At 42.0% G+C, this 19691-nt stretch overlaps 1 protein-coding gene and 1 non-coding gene across 2 annotated transcripts; both read left to right on the plus strand.

The window, feature by feature from the left end:
- Positions 1-1236: 1236 nt before the first annotated feature.
- trnar-ccu (transfer RNA arginine (anticodon CCU)) lies at positions 1237-1309 on the plus strand. Its single transcript has one exon. It is a non-coding gene; the product is annotated as a tRNA-Arg (tRNA).
- Positions 1310-1415: 106 nt separating this feature from the next.
- Positions 1416-15674, plus strand: plbd1a (phospholipase B domain containing 1a). Its single transcript, XM_028598945.1, has 11 exons — positions 1416-1664; positions 2296-2518; positions 2743-2826; positions 3658-3799; positions 5020-5160; positions 10686-10830; positions 11290-11490; positions 12010-12150; positions 12242-12427; positions 14549-14655; positions 15429-15674. Exons 1-11 carry the CDS (start codon positions 1595-1597, stop codon positions 15603-15605), a joined length of 1617 nt encoding a protein of 538 aa, XP_028454746.1. The 5' UTR covers positions 1416-1594; the 3' UTR covers positions 15606-15674.
- The last annotated feature ends 4017 nt before the right edge of the window (positions 15675-19691 follow it).

Consider the following 19691-nt stretch of genomic DNA (forward strand, 5'->3'; position numbering starts at 1 on the left):
GAATGGGTCTGGGCCACCTGTCAATGTGCATATTATGGATTGTTAAAATTATACCTTGATATTTACATTTTTATTTTGTTATTTTCTTTGCTACAAACCTTTTGGACTTGGAATTTATTTAGCTAAAATATTTTTTGGTCAATGTTAAGTGACATTTTGTCCACAGCTTAACAAACAAATGGCAAATGACACGACTGGATGAATATAGAAACGTGAAGGAGTTGTTGAAGATGACTACATATAGTTTGTTACATGCAGCTGTTACATTCCTTTGTCTTCTGCTTTTTTTCTTTTTCTTAAGACTTTAAAAAAAAAAAAAAAAAAGTTTCAGTCATGGGAGCTTCACAACCAAAGTCTTTTTTTTTTTTTTTTTTTTTTTTTTTTTAAGTGAATCTGTTTCACCTACTCGTACCACATGCTTTAAGTTCAAGTGTACACACCTGCATTTCTCACTTTCCTTCAACACAATGCTTTTTTCCATAGCAGCAGTGCCCCAGACTCTGGTAGTGTTTGGTAGAAGAGAAGGGTAATGGACACACACAGCTTCAAATAGCTTTACCACTGTGTGGAAACGGATTGAAAAATGCTGTATGTATAAGTATGTACAAAGGGAGTGGGTGTAAAAACTGATGTTTTAACTTTTCTTGTCATTCCCACCTTATTTATTTGTTTGTCAAAGTATATTTAAAAGTTTTAATGAGACAAATTGATTCTATATTGAATATTATCCACTTTCGGTTGCTCTTTGTTTTCTGTCGAATTAGTTTTGCCTTCAGAGGGGATAAGATGATTTTGTGCATTTTCATGATTTAGGCCTACTGTTGGGAACACTTGGAGGCAGCATCACAACAATAAGTGCATTATTAGTTCATGTGTGAAATTAAAAAAACATTTTGTTCGTGTATTGTAATGTTCTCCTTGAATGTAATCAATCAGAAGGACCAGCCGCATGTTATTTTGTCTTGCACAGATCGGGCTATGAGTCTAATAATGATGTAGTGTTTGGCCTACTTTAAAGGGATATTGTTTTTTTCAATTGACGATGGATTAAATGAAAAATGTAAGTTAATGTTACGCATTGTTTTAATTATTGCGCTGACGTAGTCTCCGTTATACTTTAAAAATAAAACGGTTTAACATTTTTTTAACATAATTTAAAAGAAAGAAACTTTTAATAATAATACTTTTGCTTACTCCTCTATAAATTTGTAAGTTGTGATACATACGAGCCGCATAGCCCCAGTGGCCTAATGGATAAGGCACTGGCCTCCTAAGCCAGGGATTGTGGGTTCGAGTCCCATCTGGGGTGAATAATTTTGCTCCCCATTGTGAGTCTGAAACCGAAAAAAAAAATTAGGAAGACTTCTATGACATTTAGGAGGGCAGCTCTGTTACCACTGAAAGGAAACATGCAGTCTCTTGTTCCTCCCTTTTCGTCCTGCAGCCAATCCGGAAACGTTCCGCTCCCTGGAACTCAGGTTGACTCGGACTTTCCCTTCGCCACCAACTGATTTCCTCTTCGCCTGAATCTCTGTTGAACGATTCACGTCTCTTTTCTACACTTCGTTTGGCTTTCGCTGTTTTTAACACAGACATGCTTTTAGTAAAGAGGCTTTATGTCTTTCTTTTATTTGTTACGGCTACGACCTTCGCCTCTGCTGACAGTAAGTGAGCCGAGTTTATGGGGAATCACGGGAGGCTGTTTATAGATCTAATGGGTTGGCTGTAAGCGTGCACATGCATTTTGTATTCTTTTTACTCAAACTCTGTATTATATTAACTGTCGAGATTTAAAAAATGTGTCGAAGATGACCCGCTTGAGTGGATTCTGTTTTCTGTGCTGATATAAGATTCACTGAAATGATTTACTTTTCACTTTTATTTTCGTTTTTATCCATAAATCAAAATAACATACGCCTAAATAGAAACAAGAAAGAAATTCAGACATGCAGTGGTGGGATATTTTTAGTGAATGGGACATAGTCCTGTGACCTCTTAGTAGATGTCATCTGTCACTCAAGCTAAAAAAAAAACACACAAACAAAAATGCAATGCACATTTAAAGGTGCAACAATAGGCTATACTAGGCCTACCGTGCAATCAGTATAGACCAGCATAAGCTTATAAAAGAAACATCAATGTTAGTTGATTCACTGTTAGATTTGCACATGGGACTGCACTTGTATTCTAGGAGTCAACTCTCCAGCCTCAGTCTCCATAAGCGTAGTGTAAGTGTAGCAACCCTCCATTTTATTTTGTTTATGTCCTCTAACTTATCTAACATGGATTTCTCAGAAATGACAGCAGCCACGGTGTACTGGGACCCCCAACACAAGATGGTCGTGCTGAAGGAGGGGGTGCTGGAGACGGATGGGGATGCATACGGGTATCTGAATGATACCCTGTCCAGCACCGGCTGGAGCATCCTAGAGATACGTGCCGGATACGGAAAGACCCCCGAAACTGATGAGGTGACCTTCTTCCTGGCCGGCTACCTCGAGGGCTTCCTCACCGCCCAGTAAGTGTCCTGAATGTGCTGCTACGCTCGCCGTTCCTATAGAGCTGTTCCCGTATGTTGATCAGTGTGAGTCTGATGAGAAACTCTACGAAGATGAGAAACCGACAGCTGGTAACAATCAAGAAATGTTTGACAGCACCCACCAGCATACCAAACATGATCAAACACTTTGTTTTAAGATCATAGGCTACTGATTCCATTCATTTAGTACTTTTCCTCCCCAGGCAGATGATGGACCACTACGCCAACATGTATCCACAGCTGATCCACGACCCAAAGATTCTCAGCCCCGTTCAGAATTTCATGGCGTGAGTCTGTTCCCTTTTCCTTTTAAAACAAAATTAAAACCACAGCAGCAGCACCTCAGTCCCTGACAGTAAACAATCAGAGTCACCTGTTATGATCTCTCATATCCTCTTCTCAGAGTTGATCAGTGTAGCTCACACCCAGCTCAGACTATGATGTGGCCAAACATACTGTAAAAGCATTATATCAGCTCATTGTGATTGATGAATAATCATGTCCAGGGCTTTAAATTCACTTTTTTAATCACCAGCCAACATGGCTAGTACATTTTTTTTAAAGTTACCAGCCAATCATTTTTTCCCAGGGAAAATAAAAACATACTTTAAGTGCCGCTGAATACATTTAAGCATCCATGTTTTTTTTAACATTGTAACATTTATTTTACTCTTGAAAAATATCTCCATGTATTTTTTTTTTCCTAACTTTATTTCTGCTCCTCTGGTTGGTTTTGCTTTATTCCATTCGCACAAATGTCTTGTCGTCAAACAGACCGATCTGTTAACGCTGACTTGTCGGATCGTTTCTGCAGCCGGCCGAATTAAACTGAGTTATTACATTACACGTCATTTTAGCTGATGCTTTTATCCAAAGCGACTTACAGTTGCTACACATGTCAGGGTTAAGCGTCGTGCTCAGGGACACATTGGTTGATGTATCGTAGTGGGAATTGAACCCAGATCTCCCCCACCAAAGGCATGTGTCATATCCGCTGCACCATCACCAACCCGAGACTTCGCTTCATTCATCACTACCCAAATTGGTTCGTAACTTTACAACGTTGGGTTGGCAGGTGTCAATTTAAAGCCCTGATCATGTGCCTGTTGGGCTTGTAGGAAGCAGGATGAATGGACCAGAGAGCAGGTGAAGCTGAACAAGAGCTCTGATCCTCTGTGGAAACATGCAGGCTTTATCGTGGCTCAGATGGACGGACTGCAAGCCGGAGTCGCACACTGGGCCAAGGAACAAGGGAAAAAGGTATAAAGGCCACATGTATAACATGAACGTGATCTTATCATTATATATTAACTCTTGTTTTAACAGGCTCTTTTTCATTCATAGAAGCCCCGTGGGATGTCTTTTCTCTACAATGCAAAAACAAATACACAAATAATAAGACAGAATAAAATGCAGCTGTTCACATTCAGGTTTGAAGTGTACACTGTAGAAGAAAATGAACTACCTAATAGTTTTAGTTGCATATTATCCTAATATTCTCTTTCCAGTTGCCTGATAAAGTCCTGCTGCTCTGTATGACATTGTGACTGTGCGGAAACTGTTTTACCTTATCACCCAACTTTTAGCGTATCCTGATTTAGTTAAGTACAGTATGTCGGCCTTATCTCTAGCTTCATGTTAAGGGGAAGCGTTTCATGTCGGTCACTGAGTGAGACCTTTTGTTCAGACAGAGATTAACTTATTAAAGCACTTTTTGATTAGTTGGAGCAGACGGTATCGAGTCAGTTCAAATCTACTCCAACAGACTTGAGATGAATGTCTTCTCAGCTTTGGTTTCTTCTGTTGGCTCCTGGCTAGAAACTCATTTTGGTCCAAGAGAATTTACATCTTTTCACTTCTGTCTCCAGTGAATAAAACTCATCTGAGCCAGCCACAGAATTGGACCGAAGAGAACTTTTTCTTGCACAATACATTTATGATAAGATAAAACGTAGATGGGTCCTAATTAAGAAAATCCTTATGAAATGTACACATTTGAATCTTATCTTTACCAACGAAACTATCAGTGTGGTACGTGGCTTTAAATACTTCTCTGCTCAGTTCTTATTTAAAATGAGGAACCTCCAATTCAAACCAAACTTGTGATCATAGATCACATTTAGTCACTCTGACATTGTATGCCTTATTTATGGCTTGTAGATCTCAAGCAGATCCATTTCTTCCAAAAGTTAGTTTATGATCCACAAGACAACACTTATGGTGCCAATATGACTACAGTATATTATTATCAATGAAACTTCCATTATTACAGACAATTTCTAAATTGCATCTATGATAGCTTGGATAGTGAAGATTATCTAAAAAGTCTCCCAATAGAACATGATTTCAGTGATTTTGTAATAGAGATTTATTTTTGGATTTAATGGCTGTCTTCCTGTTAAAGCCAACACTACTGTTCACCATTCATTTTTATTTTAATTTGCTGACCAACAGCTGTTTATCTGGTGTCCTTCCCACAGCCACTGTCCCTGTTTGATGTCCAGTTCCTGAACGCAGTGGGAGACCTGCTGGATCTGATCCCAGCCTTGGTCCCCACCTCCAACCCTCCGCTCAGAAACTACAAACTCCCCGGGATGGGTCACTGCTCTGCTCTCATCAAGGTCAGGGGCCAGTTACGCTTATTACATACTCTACATAAAGAACGCACACAGCCACACACAAGAGACAGTGTTACATGAGGGGTGTTCCTCAATGCTCCCTTGTACAAAATCACTAAGTGTGTATCACACCAAAAAAAGTGATCCGGTGATTTTCCACAGGGTTGTGGGGTGGGGGGGAGTGGGGTGTCTGAAAGTGTGTGACGTCCTGTTGTGTTCTTTAAAACACACCAAGCTGATAATCGGCCGTTGTCAGTGACTCGAGTCTGTTCGGTGTGTTCCGTGCTGAGGGCCGATTTGACGTGTATCATCGGCGGGGCGGGCACTGCCGGCAGTCAGACTCATGCTACGTTTCCACGTGGCCGGCTATTTTCATAAACGGACATTTCAACCTCTCCGTTTTCAAAAATAACATCGTGCACAGCTGTCAGTTTTCAGAAAAGTGTTCGTTTACACGTACCCGTGTATATATGCCGTCAATGCAGTCAGGAGAACGCCAGACCTGTAGGTGGCGGTGTAACGAGAAGCTCAAGCCCACGTTAGCCAATCAGAATCCCCAGAAAAGCAACAAATCACTTCCTCTCTCTTCTCTTCCTCACTTCCTCGGCTGCCTAAACCTCCGTTTGTCTCAGTTTACATGCATACGTGCAAACAAAGTTTTCCAAAATGTCCACTCTGGCCGGAGTTGTTAGAAAGACTCGGTTTTAGAGGCGAATTCTCCGTTTGCGTGTAAACAAAGGAAAATGTCTCAGTTTTTCAAAATAACCATGGAAGTGTAAATGGGGTATCAAATGACTCATCTGATTGGTAGAGTGCTAACCCGGAAACGGGGAGCGGGATGAGCGTGACTGGAGTCTCTCAAAATCTGACGAAAATGTTTGAAACTGACCTTTGTTGATCTGAAATGAAGACAGATTCAGCTACTGCACGGCCTATTTCTCGCTTAAAATGTTTTCAGAAACACGTTTCGGTGAACTATAGCAGTACAATATAAGATTGTGTTCTGAACGAGCCGCCATGACAGTCTTTGAATTTCCGGAGAAACCAGACCCACGTGACGCGTTCGTCCAATCGACTGCCGGTTTTCATTTTTGGGCGCTTTTTTGACCAACTCGGGGAGACCGACCGGTCCAACTTTCTTTTCTGCCGAGGTTCGGCCGTCTGGTCGGTGTGTCTGCAGCTTAACCCCCCAATGCAGCACAATTAGACATTATATTTCACAATGACTGTTTTCCATTACATTCTTTATAGATCTCGATGTTTCCAACCGCACTTGAAGGCAGCTTTATTTCACAGGAGAGAGGGAAAGAAAAGAGAGGAGCGAGACAGAGTGAGTGCTTTGTTGTTGCAGGAAACCTTCAGCTTGACTCCCGGGCAGTTCGCTGCTTGTGTTCCTTTTTTTAACCTCATAGTGTTTTTAAACTTTCTTGTGGCAGCGATAGAGGCAGTGATGTTTCCTGTTTACTGAACTGGATTCTCACACCGCCTCACACCATAACTCGTTACATGATTGGCCACGGCAGCGTGACGTGGAGTTGCCTTTCTCCAAAAGTTGAGTCGGTGTTCCGCTGCCGGCCCGCTGCGTTTTTTTGAGCGTCTCCTGTTGTTGTAAATTATAGATCGGACGCCAAGGCCAGATTAAGTCTAGTCAGCTTTATGGTCAATTTCTTCACATATACTAGACATGCAGAGGAATGGAAAGTTCGTTTCTCACCATCCCACGGTGAAGAAGAAAAATGCACAACACATAAGACAAGACATTCCTACCACAAGAGTAAAAAAAATAAATAAAAGTGCTCAACAGATTCCTGTTGATTTCCTAACACTAAAACAATAAATGGCAACAATATCACAAGTAATTATTATTATTATTATTATTATATGGCTCAGACCCACATGCCAACTGCCCTTTTTCAGATACTTTTCCAGTTTCTCTTCAAAGTATGACAGAAAGTATGACAGAATCGCAAAAAGTCTTTCAAAATCCACAAGAGTCAGAATCAGATGTAAAAAGAGAGTTTAATGTGCTCCAAAAGAGTTCAACACACTAAAAACCCGAGTAAGTTCCCAGACAGCTTACTGAAGATTTCTTTGTCTAGTGTTGCCTTATATCTGCCATAAGAAATCCCCCAGTAACATTTTTCAGGACATGCTGCTTAAGAATCCAACTGAATACTTTTGAGTCTTGCTGACTCCGACCTTTTTTTAGCTGACTTCGCATCACCCAGGCCAAACCCTCAGCCAGTTGGCAACGCAGGCTGTGTGAATGCGGCCTAAAGCATCAACATCAGCTGTAATCACGTGCGCGGTCACCCAAGGCTTGTGTCATGTGGACACGCTGACAGTTTTGTCGTGATTACTTAGAATTCCTCATGGGAGCGACAGAAACTACACACTATAGCCTTAATCCAGTTTGTGTGGTTGCTGCTACCATCGCTGCAGCCCGTTGGTTATCAGAATCAGAATCCGCTTTATTGGCCAGGTTGGCCAGGAATTTGACTCCAGTTAAACTTTGCTCTCAAAGTACAACACTCCCTTAACATATAAAGAGTAAAAACAGAAAGGACAGTAAGAAATACTGTTAAGTATACAATCGAATTTACAAATTCACAAAAAATATACAATATACAATAACAATTGAAGAGAGAAGGAATACAGAACTGCAATATCAGTATAAAAGATGTAAGATCTAAAGAGATTTAAGATTTAAATATAGTGCAAGGCAGTTCAGTGCAATGGTAATATATTAATAACAATATTGTAATTGTAAGATTGAAATATAAGTGAGGTAGATGAGCAGAACAGTGTTGATTGACTTTGTTCAGTGTGAGGGTGGGGGCTATTTCTGGGCGTTCAACAGAGCGACTGCTTGGGGAAAGAAGCTGTCTCTGTGTCGGCTGGTTTTGGTGAACAGTGCCCTGTATCTCCCACCAGAGGGAGGGAGGGGGAACAGTTTGTGACCAGGATGTGAGGGGTCTGCAGAGATTTTTGCTGCCCTTTTCCGGACCCTGGACCGGTACAGGTCCTGGATGGAGGGAAGGTCAGCTCCAATCATCCTCTCTGCAGCCCTAATGGTCCTATGCCTGTTTAGGTTTCATGTCTGGCAACCCCTGTGTCAAAATGGGCAGGTGACAACAACATTTATAAAAGTAATTGTGTGCACATCCCACCTTCTGGCAGGTGCAAGACAAATGAAAAATACTAAAGTGAAAAAATTTAATGTCCGCAACACTCCTTTAAGCACCCATATTTAATACAAAGGAAACGTTTCGACCCTGCTGGGTCTTCTTCAGGTGACAACAACAAACGGGCCAAAACACAGACAGACATTCTGTCCCGGAATGGAGATTTCAAAAGGAGAAAAATATTGACTTTAGCATTGTTGTCAAAGAAGATAGTATTTCAACTTAGAATGTTTCCTCAATATCTGATGGCATATTGTGGTAATTTTTGGATTAAATACAGTAAATCTATTACATATCTGCCTCTGGGGACTGTGCTGTCTCCTCTTCTGTTCACCTCAGACACCACAGACTCCCAGTACAACTCGGAGTCATGTCACTTACAGAAGTTTTCTGATGACTCTGCAGTTGTTGGGTATATAAGGGTCGGTCAGGAGGGGGAAGTACAGGGCACTGGTGGACAACCTTTGTACACTCTAAAAACTCCTGGGTTATTTATTCAACCCAGTTTCTGGGTTATTTGTGTTGGGTTAAAATGATGGGTTATTTTTTCAGAGAGTAACCATTTTCTGGGTTATAGGGCTAATATTTTGACCCAATTCCTGGATTGTTTGGGTTGCTGGGTTATTTTTCAAAGAGTAACTCATGTTCTGGGTTATATGGTTCTCTCTCTCTCTAATGTATTTTTTGTTGGAGGGGTGTATTTTATGGAGTTATGGAGTTTATAATATGAACAATCACACTTGTGTGTTGTGTACATTATGATAAAACAGTTATCACCAGTATTTGTAGGAGAAATAAAGTGACACACCCTCTAAACATGGATATATTAACTAAGAAATAGAAGAAATGTGTTCATATATTAAACCCTTGCCCCTTTAACATACACATCAGTCTGCCAGAAATTCAGAAGAGGAAGAAGAAACCCCTCTTCCCTCTCTACCCCCGTAGAAGAACGCCCCCTCTCTCAGAGGAGGGGCGGGACTGTTGATACAACGTATGTACATATCGTCATCCCATCATATATCCCATCATCATACTCATCCCATAAACCACCGCACACTAGATGAGTAACTTAGTATTTGATGTAATGCAGGAAAAGTGCATAAATCTAAAGTAGTAAATCTACTGAAATGGCCACCACACCATAACAGAGGAGTGGGATGCGTCAGATGAGAATGCAGAGGTTTAGTCACACATTTTATGGCTGTAAAAAAAAAACAACAATGTCCATCTGTATGTTTTTGCCAAATACAAACCAGTACAATAAGTTGTTGGGGAGGGTCATCCATTTTTTCCCAGTTAGATGTTAGTTAGGTTATTTGTGACCCAACTCCTGGGTTAAAAAGCCCAGAAAATGGGGTTGTTCTTTTGACCCAGAAGTTGGGTTATTTTAACTACAGTGTTGGGTTATTTCAACCAAACATTTGGTCAGGTATTTAACCCAGAAGTTGGGTTATTTTAACCCAACATTTGGTCAGGTATTTAACCCAGAAGTTGGGTTATTTTAACCCAACATTTGGGTCAAGTATTTAACCCAGAAGTTGGGTCAAAAAGAGTAATTTAATTTTCTGGGTTGAAATAACCCAGAAATTTGTTGGTCCCTTTTTAACCCAGGAGTTGGGTAAAAAATAACCCATAATGGGTTATTTTTGACCCAGGAGTTTTTAGAGTGTAGAGTTGGCTGAGAATTACCTGCTGCTGAATGGGGATAAGACCAGAGATTGACTGGAAAATCAACAGCACTGCTGTCTACAAGAAGGGGATGAGCAGGCTCTACTTCCCGAGGAAGCTGAGATCCTTCAACGTGAGCAGCAAAATGTTGGAGATTTTTCTCTCAGTCTGTTGCGGAACCAGCAATACAGTTAGTTAGTTAGTTAGTTAGTTAGTTAGTTAGTTAGTTAGTTAGTTAGTTAGTTATTTAGTTATGTTTTATTTCACATGCCAAACATTTGGGATTACAAGACACCACAAATTTACTTATTTAACAAACATCTTCTTGTCGCATGTACAAATCATTCGGAGAAATACAGGAATACAAATATATACATATATACACATGTATATACAAATATATACAAATAGATTGAACAAACTGATTCTGCAACTATGGCTCCATTATTGGCTGCAAACATGTAATCTAATCTAATCTAATGTTGAACCTTTAAGGATGACGCCCTGCCTCTTTACCTCTGACCTGAAACCAGGTCTTTGCGTGAAGTGTGAAGCTGAAGTGTCAAACTATGATTCACCCTGACAGTAACTCCAGTCATTTCTGCTGCTCAGGAACACCGTATTGACTGTTGAGTCTAACCCCATTCCTCTGTTTTCTGTCCTCCCCGTCAGATGCTGCCCGGCTTCGAGAACCTCCTGTTTGCCCACTCCAGCTGGTACACGTACGCTGCCACAATGCGGATCTACAAACACTGGGATTTCCACATCAGCGAGCCCCACGCCGCCACTGGGAAACTGTCCTTCAGCAGCTACCCTGGTGCGTAGGCCCCGGATATTCTCCTTAGCAAGAATCCTTCAAGGATAACAAGGACGGCACACAGTAAAATTGTATTCCACAAAAACAAAGATTTACCACAGTCAGGATTTTTCAATATGGCAAGAGCCCATGATGTCCAACAGGACACCATATGTTATACACTTTCTATCATAATTATTGTCCCCTTCCCTCCCTGCTTTTGATTAAACACCGCTTCTTTCCTGTTCACATATAGTCATATTTCACATGATTTTCTGCTTGTCTGTGCAAAGGTTTGACACTTGCAAGTTAAAGAATCTTCGTTTATCTCTAAAATATCCCACACACACACTCTCTCTCTCTCACTCACTCACTCACTCACTCACACTTCTTTCTGATATGTTGTCAATGAATCAACGTTTGGAATGTGGCTTGTCTGCGAAGATTGTCAGAAATTGTCTCCGCTATCTCTCTCGTCAGGTTTCTTGGTGTCTCTGGATGACTTCTACCTCTTGGGCAGTGGTCTGATGATGACCCAGACCACCAACAATGTCTTCAACTCCTCCCTTTTTGACAAAATCACTCCCAACAGCCTGTTGTCGTGGCAGAGGGTCAGGCTGGCTCACAGTTTGGCACATACCGGAGAAGAGTGGGCCAAAACCTTCTCCATGTACAACTCTGGTGAGCCATTCTGTATTTGTATAGCACTAAGCACTGTAACTAACTATTTTAAAAGAGAGCAGTAACACAAATCAATAATAGTTAATTAAAGACCATTTTATTTAGAATAAAATCAATAAAGCTTAATGAAATGAATGTGTACGTACACTACTGCTAACGTTTTGCTTTATTGCATTGCTTTTACCTTCCGGGCAGCCATTAAAATACATTTATTTTAGCAATAATTACCAATTACAGTAAGATCAACTTGCATAGACCCGATACTTAGAGATTTTACACATCAAAGTCTGTTTACAAGTATCAGGGTTAAAAAAAAGTTGTGTAAATCCTTTTGTGTCTTCAGAGCGAGCTGTGTGAAATCTGATATATTGCCTCATGTGATGTCACATGAGTCAGCATCAGTTGGGGCTGAAGACTCACCAGCTCACCTGTGCAGCCAGCAACATTAGCCGCTGCTAGCATGCGTGGAATAAAAAACAAAAACCAAAAAGGGCGATATCTCTGGCTCTGCTTGTGTAGGTACCTACAACAACCAGTACATGGTGTTGGACAGGAGCAGAGTGAATCTGGGCCGCAGCGTTGATGATGGCGCTCTGACTGTGGTGGAGCAGATCCCCGGGCTGGTGGAGTACTCTGACCAGACTCAGGCTCTGCGCAGAGGTAACAACTGGTTTTGTCTGGTGTCTACAGTATTCGTTTCATTTGGACGTTTGTGGAGTTCATTTATTCCCGCTGCCTCCGATGTCCACAGGTTACTGGCCGTCCTACAACATTCCCTTCCACCAGAAGATCTACACGCTGAGCGGTTACGGAGACATGTGGAAGGAGTATGGAGAGGACTTCTCCTACGATCTCTGTCCCAGAGCCAAGATCTTCCGCCGTGACCAGGCTGATGTCAAGGACCTAGACTCCTTGAAGTATATCATGAGATTTAATGGTGTGTGGCTCGGTCGCATTTAGTCAGTGCATAAGTTTATGAACCCATGCTAAAGTTGACTAAAAAGAGGACTAAAAATCATCTTTTGGAAATTGATCTTAATGCCTTAAAGGTATTGTGGAGGATTTTCCCGAATTTTAGAAAAGAACCGCCCTCTCCTACTTTTTGAAAAAATGCACATGCGCAACACTCTGCCTGCTCCCGAGAGGGAACGCCTATTAAACGTGTGCACGAGAGTGCACTGTTTACAAGTTGCTGTCGGCATGGCTCATACAAGCCTACTTTCCAAAAGAAGATTTGCACTTTTTCACAAATTGAGATGTTTACCGTGTGTGCGCGGTGCGTGACTTGTGCCAGGGCTAGCATCGCTAATCATAGCTTACATCAACTTTTACTAGCAGTGATTTTAAATGGATTTCTCCAAATAGCCAAACTTTACCTGTGGAGTAGAAACTTCACGACTGAGGCATCAGTGGGAAGCCCAACCTGTGCTTCTAGCGCACGTCAGCGTGTGCGATATTCTCCCAAAAGCTTCAATGCTTCAATGAATGGCTGAAACCGTAGCTCAAGCTAACCACACATATACACCTGAAAGCTGTACAGCCTTACGTAAACATATAACCAGAATGATTGACAACTAGGAGGACCAATAGTCTTGATGATCCACCTGGAAAAAGAAAATCCTCCACTATACCTTTAATTAAAAAAATAAGGAAAAATCCAACCTTTAAGGACACCAATTTTATTTACGAATGAATAATGTATTGTAAATAAATAAATGTTCTTCCTTAAAATACAGGGGGCATAAGTAAGTCCACCCCTATGTTTAAATTCCCATAGAGACAGGCAGATTTTTATTTTTAAAGGCCAGTTATTTCATGGATCCAGGATACTATGCATCCTGATAAAGTTCCCTTGGCCTTTGGAATTAAAATAGCCCCCCCCCATCATCACATACCCTTCACCATACCCCGACATCATCACATACCCTTCACCATACCCCCACTTCATCACATACCCTAAACCATACCCCCACATCATAACATACCCTTCACTATACCCCCCACATCATCTCATACCCTTCACCATACCCCCACATCATCACATACCCTAAACCATACCCCCCACATCATCTCATACCCTTCACCATACCCCCACATCATCACATACCTTTCACCATACCTACAGATTGCATGGTTTTATTTCAGTTAGCCTACTAGCTGATTTGATTTGCATTGAGAGATGATCTTATGGAAAGTACCCCATGCCAATTGTGAGATTTCCAAAAGATGATTTTGTTATTCCCATTTATAGTCAACTTAAGCACTGTATATGATTCACATCCAGCTGGTTCTCCATATCCCCTGGAACTTGCATTTCTTCTGGTTTCATACGTTTGTTTTTCCAGTTCTATCTCCCCACAATGAAAGTGGCACTGATCTGCATTTTGTGTCCCAATGATCAAACAAACCCAGTGAGAGTGGAAGCGCTGCTGGGTCTTTCTTGTGTTCAGCCACAGGTGCTCTTTGGATATTGCAGGTGCACTGTTTGTCTCTCATGTGAAGGGCTCATTGCATGAGCGGAAACGGATCTCAATTCCAAAATGCATGTCTCCTTCAAAAACAATCCCAGGCACTCCGTAGGTTTTGTGCAAAAATATTAAAAGCCTGGCAATATATTTAAAATGACCAACGCGTTTCGACGCACATCTTCATCAGGGTCATTGTCTGCGTTGAAAAACACAGTGACATGTCTGAGCTTCGCCAGGTTATCATTAATCTTTGCTTCACATATGACTAAGCAGTAGATCTGACATAAAAGCATAATAATGTTGGCATTTCACTGTAGTAATTTTTGTAGTAGCTTGTGTCTCTTTGTAGTCCTTTCATGTTTCTTTGTCGTCATTTTGCATCTCTTCATGGTCTCTTTGAGTGACATTTTCATAGGTGAAGGCTACGGGGCCCCTAACACTTTGGGCCCCTGAGCCTCTGCCCAGTAGGCACATTGAGTAATGTTATCCCACATTTTTAATGAAGATCTCCTTATTAGCCCAGAAGAGGACTTGTGAATCTGCTAGTGGCCACATGTTTAATGTAACCATTGTTGTTTGTTTCTTTTCAGACTACAAGAAGGATCCATACTCCAAGGGTGACCCCTGCAAGACCATCTGCTGCCGTGGCGACCTGAGGGCAATGAAGCCTACACCGGGAGGTTGCTATGACACTAAGGTAGTGCCCTGTTACCACGGTGATCTTGCATTACCGTAATAGTAGTCTATATCCACGACGTTCCACTTCCGGGATTGTTCAGTTGCCGCCGGAAAATCCGCCGGATTTCACTCTTTTCGGCCGGATGTCCTTTACCTTCTGCTTTCTCTGTGTTGGAATTCTAACCTCCGGTGGATTTGTGAGGACTATGGTTAACTGCTCCTCAGATCTCTGCAGTGTAAATCCAGACAGCTAGCTAGACTATCTGTCCAATCTGAGTTTTCGGTTGCACGACTAAAACTACTTCACGTTCCACCAAAACAAGTTCCTTCCCGAGGCTATTTTGCAGCGGCACCGTGGCTCTGCTCCATGCTTAGCACCGCCAAAGACGATTGTGATTGGTTTAAAGAAATGCCAATACTGTAAACCAGAACCCTTTTTTTGGGGGGGTGGGGCATTTCTGCCTTTATTGGATAGGAAAGCTGGGATATGAAAGGCGAGAGAGAGGGGGAAGACATGCAGGAAAACTATCAGGTCGGATTGGAACCCTGGAGCTTCTGCGTCGAACCTCTGCGTATGTGCACCCGCTCTACCAACTGAGCTAACCGGCCACAACCAGAGCACCTTTTTCTCCCATTCTGTAATGCTGTGTGGACTGGCCAGACCCTCCTCCACAGCGCTGTAGAAGAAGGTCCAGCAAAGCGAGACTACCGTAATAAAGGTCATGTAGGTTTTGTAAAATCTGATGCCTCTTTAGCTGATTTTCTCTGGTTCCTGTGTTGTTCTTCGTCCAGGTGACAGATTTCCACATGGCTGGGGACTTCGGCGCGGAGGCGGTGAACGGGCCAACGACGCAGGACGGACTCCCGCCCTTCACCTGGGACAGATTCAGCAGCATCAGCCACAAGGGTCTGCCACAGAGCTACAACTTCACCTTCGTCAGGGTGCAGCCTCTTCTCTTTAAGCCATGAGGGAGGGTGTGTGTGTGTGTGTGTGTGTGTGTGTGTGTGTGTGTGTGTGTGTGTGTGTGTGTGTGTGTGTGTGTGTGTGTGTGTGTGTGTGTGTGTGTGTGTGTGTGTGTGTGTGTGTGTGTGTGTGTGTGTGTGTGTGTGTGTGTGTGTGTGAGAGACAGAGAGTCTGTCTTTCTGATGCTTTCAGATTGTGGTTCACACATCTATTTACACACTGATGATTTTAATTGTATTCATTGCTGTCATTTAAGTTAAGAATTGCGTCCAATCAACAAATGCTTTCTTTTTTTAAGAGTTTACAAGAGTCTTTTTAAGAGTCTGAATCAGTGTACAAATACCTCCTTCCACCTGATAAAATGCAAGATTTCAAACTGCCAATCAGATTTTGAATCCATATTTGAATGTGTATATGTCTCATGTCGATTACTTTACTCTGGAATACAGTAAGAAACAGTTGTCCCTTTTATATACCTGCAGCCATTCGTGCCTTGAACACTGAGAGTAACCTAATGATTTCATACAATGTAGAATCAATGCACTAAATCAGTGGTCATGCCGTCTTGAATCTTTTTTTAAATTTTTTAAATGATTGAATTTCTTCATGCATGCGAACACTATCACTTCAGTGGTAAATAAAACAATCAGTGCAATGTTATACCCAGGGCTGCTTTTCTAGTTCTGTGATTTATGTGAATCAAAATCTCAGGTTTGTATTTTTTGTCTAAGCTTGTGTTTTCTTTTGTAATATGTATATGTAAGATGCACATCTGCATCATGCCAGCATTTGAAATTAAAGTTCTACATTTAGAACTTCATGGACATCTGAAAAAAGTTTTTCCGAGTGAAAACGTCCTGTGGGAATCAGAGGTGGGAAACTCGGGCTGGATTTTGATACCCAAGTTCCCCAGTTGGTGACGCGTTGTTGACAACTGACGTTTGATGGAGGCGACTTTGGTTCACTGAACATATTTCAATGACAATAAACTGTTTATTGTGGACAAATGCCTCTGCCAAGAAACATACACAGACATAATATGTTAAAATTATTCATAAATAGGCCTATGTATAAAAAAACAAAAAAAACAAACATATTATCCGTGTCCTTTCCCGTTGGTTGTCCTGCAGATAACACAAACAAACACCTGGCGATGTGCTGTTAGGATGCTCGCATAAGAAAACAGCAGAAAATCTTTTGTTATTGTGGCCTCCATGTTTTCACCACCTGATGCTCTGGGCTACGGCCAACCGTTGGAGGCAGTCATGCAACAAGTTGTTATGCCAAACGCCAATATAACAGAAGAAGAAGAACGCGCATCCCAACCTTTTATATGATCCCGACCATGTGGACGCTGGCAGTAGGAAAAACAACGTTACCAGGGGGCGGGGCCTGTTATTCCGAGGTGGCATCATGGGTGGCATGAACGCTGACCGGATGGTAAAAGAAAACCGGATTTCCATGTGATATGTTATCCTGCGATTCTCGGGATATGTGATATCATGAGAATCCAGCTACTGTGCAAGGTAAGCCATATTATTCCCACTTTAAAAACGTCAACCCTTACTGAAGAGTTGTGTTGAAAGCTCGCTGCTGTCAATGACAAGAAGTTAGGGAGAAGTTCTTCAGTCATAGAGCCAGACAGATCAGAAACTCTTTGTTTTTTAAACATAGATGCATCTCTCTCTCTCTCTCTCTCTCTCTCTCTCTCTCTCTCTCTCTCTCTCTCAGTCTATCTGTCTCTCTCAGTCTATCTGTCTCTCTCTCTCTCTCAGTCTATCTGTCTCTCTCAGTCTCTCAGTCTATCTGTCTCTCTCTCTCTCTCAGTGTATCGGTCTGTCTGTCTCTCTCTCAGTCTATCTGTCTCTCTCTCAGTCTCTCTCTCTCTCAGTCTATCTGTCTCTCTCTCTCTCAGTCTATCTGTCTCTCTCGCTCTCTCAGTGTATCGGTCTGTCTCTCTCTCTCTCAGTCTGTCTCTCTCTCTTTCTCTCAGTCTATCTGTCTCTCTCTCAGTCTATCTGTCTCTCTCTCAGTCTATCCGTCTCTCTCTCTCTCAGTCTGTCTGTCTGTCTGTCTCTCTCTCAGTCTGTCTCTCTCTCTCTCTTTCTCTCAGTCTATCTGTCTCTCTCTCAGTCTATCTGTCTCTCTCTCAGTCTATCTCTCTCTCTCTCTCTCCTCGTGCTCTGCCCCCTGGGACCCATGTAGTGATTCACCCTTTCCTATGAAATAAAGGAACTGAAACGTCTGTTGGGCCCTCTGCATGTATTTCATATATCCTGCCGTCACTACCCTCCTCTCTGTGGCGCACTGCCGCATCTTTTGTTTTTTTCAGTTTGTGTCATAAACATAAGTTTAGCGGAGGGTATCACAGCAGCACGTCTCCACAGTGCTGCAGCCATGGGCAGAGGGGACTGTCCTGCTGGCAGTAAGTGGGACAACCTCGTCGGTATATGCCATAAGATCCATACCGTAACCATACCCGAACCCAAAACTGAACCTGAACCTAAACCACCAACGGGTGAGTTTCTCTGAACCTTTATTTTCCGTCTAAAGAATACTTTAAATAATAACATTTTATTTTTATTTTATTTTTTTATCTACCTCCTGAGCTGAGTTGGTCTGTCAACGTCTAGTCTCAAAACCCCTTTGTGCTGGTCTTGGTTTAGCACCCAGTTGACTTGGCATCTCTTGGCCACTTTGTGACGTTGACTTGCATTCCTTTTGACCATCAAAAAACCTTCAGAGATGTTGTTTTCAACCTGACTTGCACGTCCATATTTTCTCATCTGTAGCAAAGCATTCATGTGATTACACATGTGTACAATACAGCTGCTAAATCCATTTAGCATTATTTATGTATCTGTTTAAGGGGGTGGGGGGTGGGGGGGGCATAGAGCTCCCGCATTAAGACAAATACCTCTGTTGATCTTAAATAAACATTTTAGGTATAATTTTGATTGACATGACTGCAGCCCTGCTCCTTTAGGAACTAAACAATTGACCAATGCTAATAAATCCCAGTTGGTACTCCCATCCGATATAATGACTCGGGTGTTTACAGCTGTTAAGAATGTAAACTATTTTTCTGTTGAGGTCCTTAACCAATCTGTTGCCCTCAGAGCCGCCGCTGAGAACCATGGCCCCGGCTGCCCAGGCCAGCTCACTGATGCTGCTGAGTCCGGCTCTGTGGGTCTGTGTGGGGCTGGTCTTTCTGGGGTCCGTCTTGGCTCTGGCTCTCTGGTTAACCATATACAAACGACAGACCAGGCACAGCCACACCTCAGGTAAGGACATCTGGCATCGATGATTCATGTGATTTATTCATTCTTTATGAATTATTCTTCACAGAAAGGCCAACATATCCCAGGATCCTCAGAGGCTAAACAGAGAGTTTCTTTAGCATTCCTTTAGTCTTCACTTTTCTGGAGAGTTTGAGTGTCACATAAAATGCTGTTTTAATGGCTTCAGAGTGACATTTGTTGATAAAACACAGAAAAGTTCAAAATGTTCCTGCATTAGTACACATTTCAAAATATTGCCACCAAGAATTTGCTATCGGTGACTTTCTTTTGAAAATATCAGTGTCAGCATCGACATTTTAACACCAAAAGATGATTTACTCCCCTAATAGAAGCAGCTTCTGATAGTATAATGTATCAGGTAAAGGAGTGTATCATTTAAACCCCAAAGGTAATAATTGCAGAGATATTAATTGATCATTCATGTCTTAGAATGAAGTCTTCCTCGAGTGACGTATATTTAAACGTCAGGGCAACTTGTCGTTTTTCAGGTCTTCGTAGTGGCGGCCATTTCTTTTACTGTAAGCCGGAGATCTGACACGCAGAGCGCGGGGGGGAAATGGGGTTGCAGGCGGGCAGGTGATGAAGTGTGACGTTCATCACAGTAGAAACAGTTTCTGTTCTCTTCTTCTCGGGCGTCCCATGGGTCAGCCCCGCTCTCTTACCAGCTATTCTGGTTTCAACACACATCCTTTGGTTAGGCAGGACAAATTAGGTCTACACAACCTTGAAAACACGTAAACTGACAAAAAGACATGCAGAGAAGCACTAACAGCAGAATAGCTGTTATAA

Source organism: Perca flavescens, chromosome 15 (genome assembly GCF_004354835.1).
Source record: "Perca flavescens isolate YP-PL-M2 chromosome 15, PFLA_1.0, whole genome shotgun sequence".
Classification (NCBI taxonomy): Eukaryota; Metazoa; Chordata; class Actinopteri; order Perciformes; family Percidae; genus Perca; species Perca flavescens.

Bases quoted from the DNA above. Each gene is read 5' to 3' on its own strand.
- plbd1a (XM_028598945.1), top strand. From the start codon at position 1,595: ATGCTTTTAGTAAAGAGGCTTTATGTCTTTCTTTTATTTGTTACGGCT. The intron at 2,827-3,657 runs GTGAGTCTGTTC...TTGGGCTTGTAG, and splicing joins CCCGTTCAGAATTTCATGGC to GAAGCAGGATGAATGGACCA. The intron at 5,161-10,685 runs GTCAGGGGCCAG...CCTCCCCGTCAG, and splicing joins ACTGCTCTGCTCTCATCAAG to ATGCTGCCCGGCTTCGAGAA.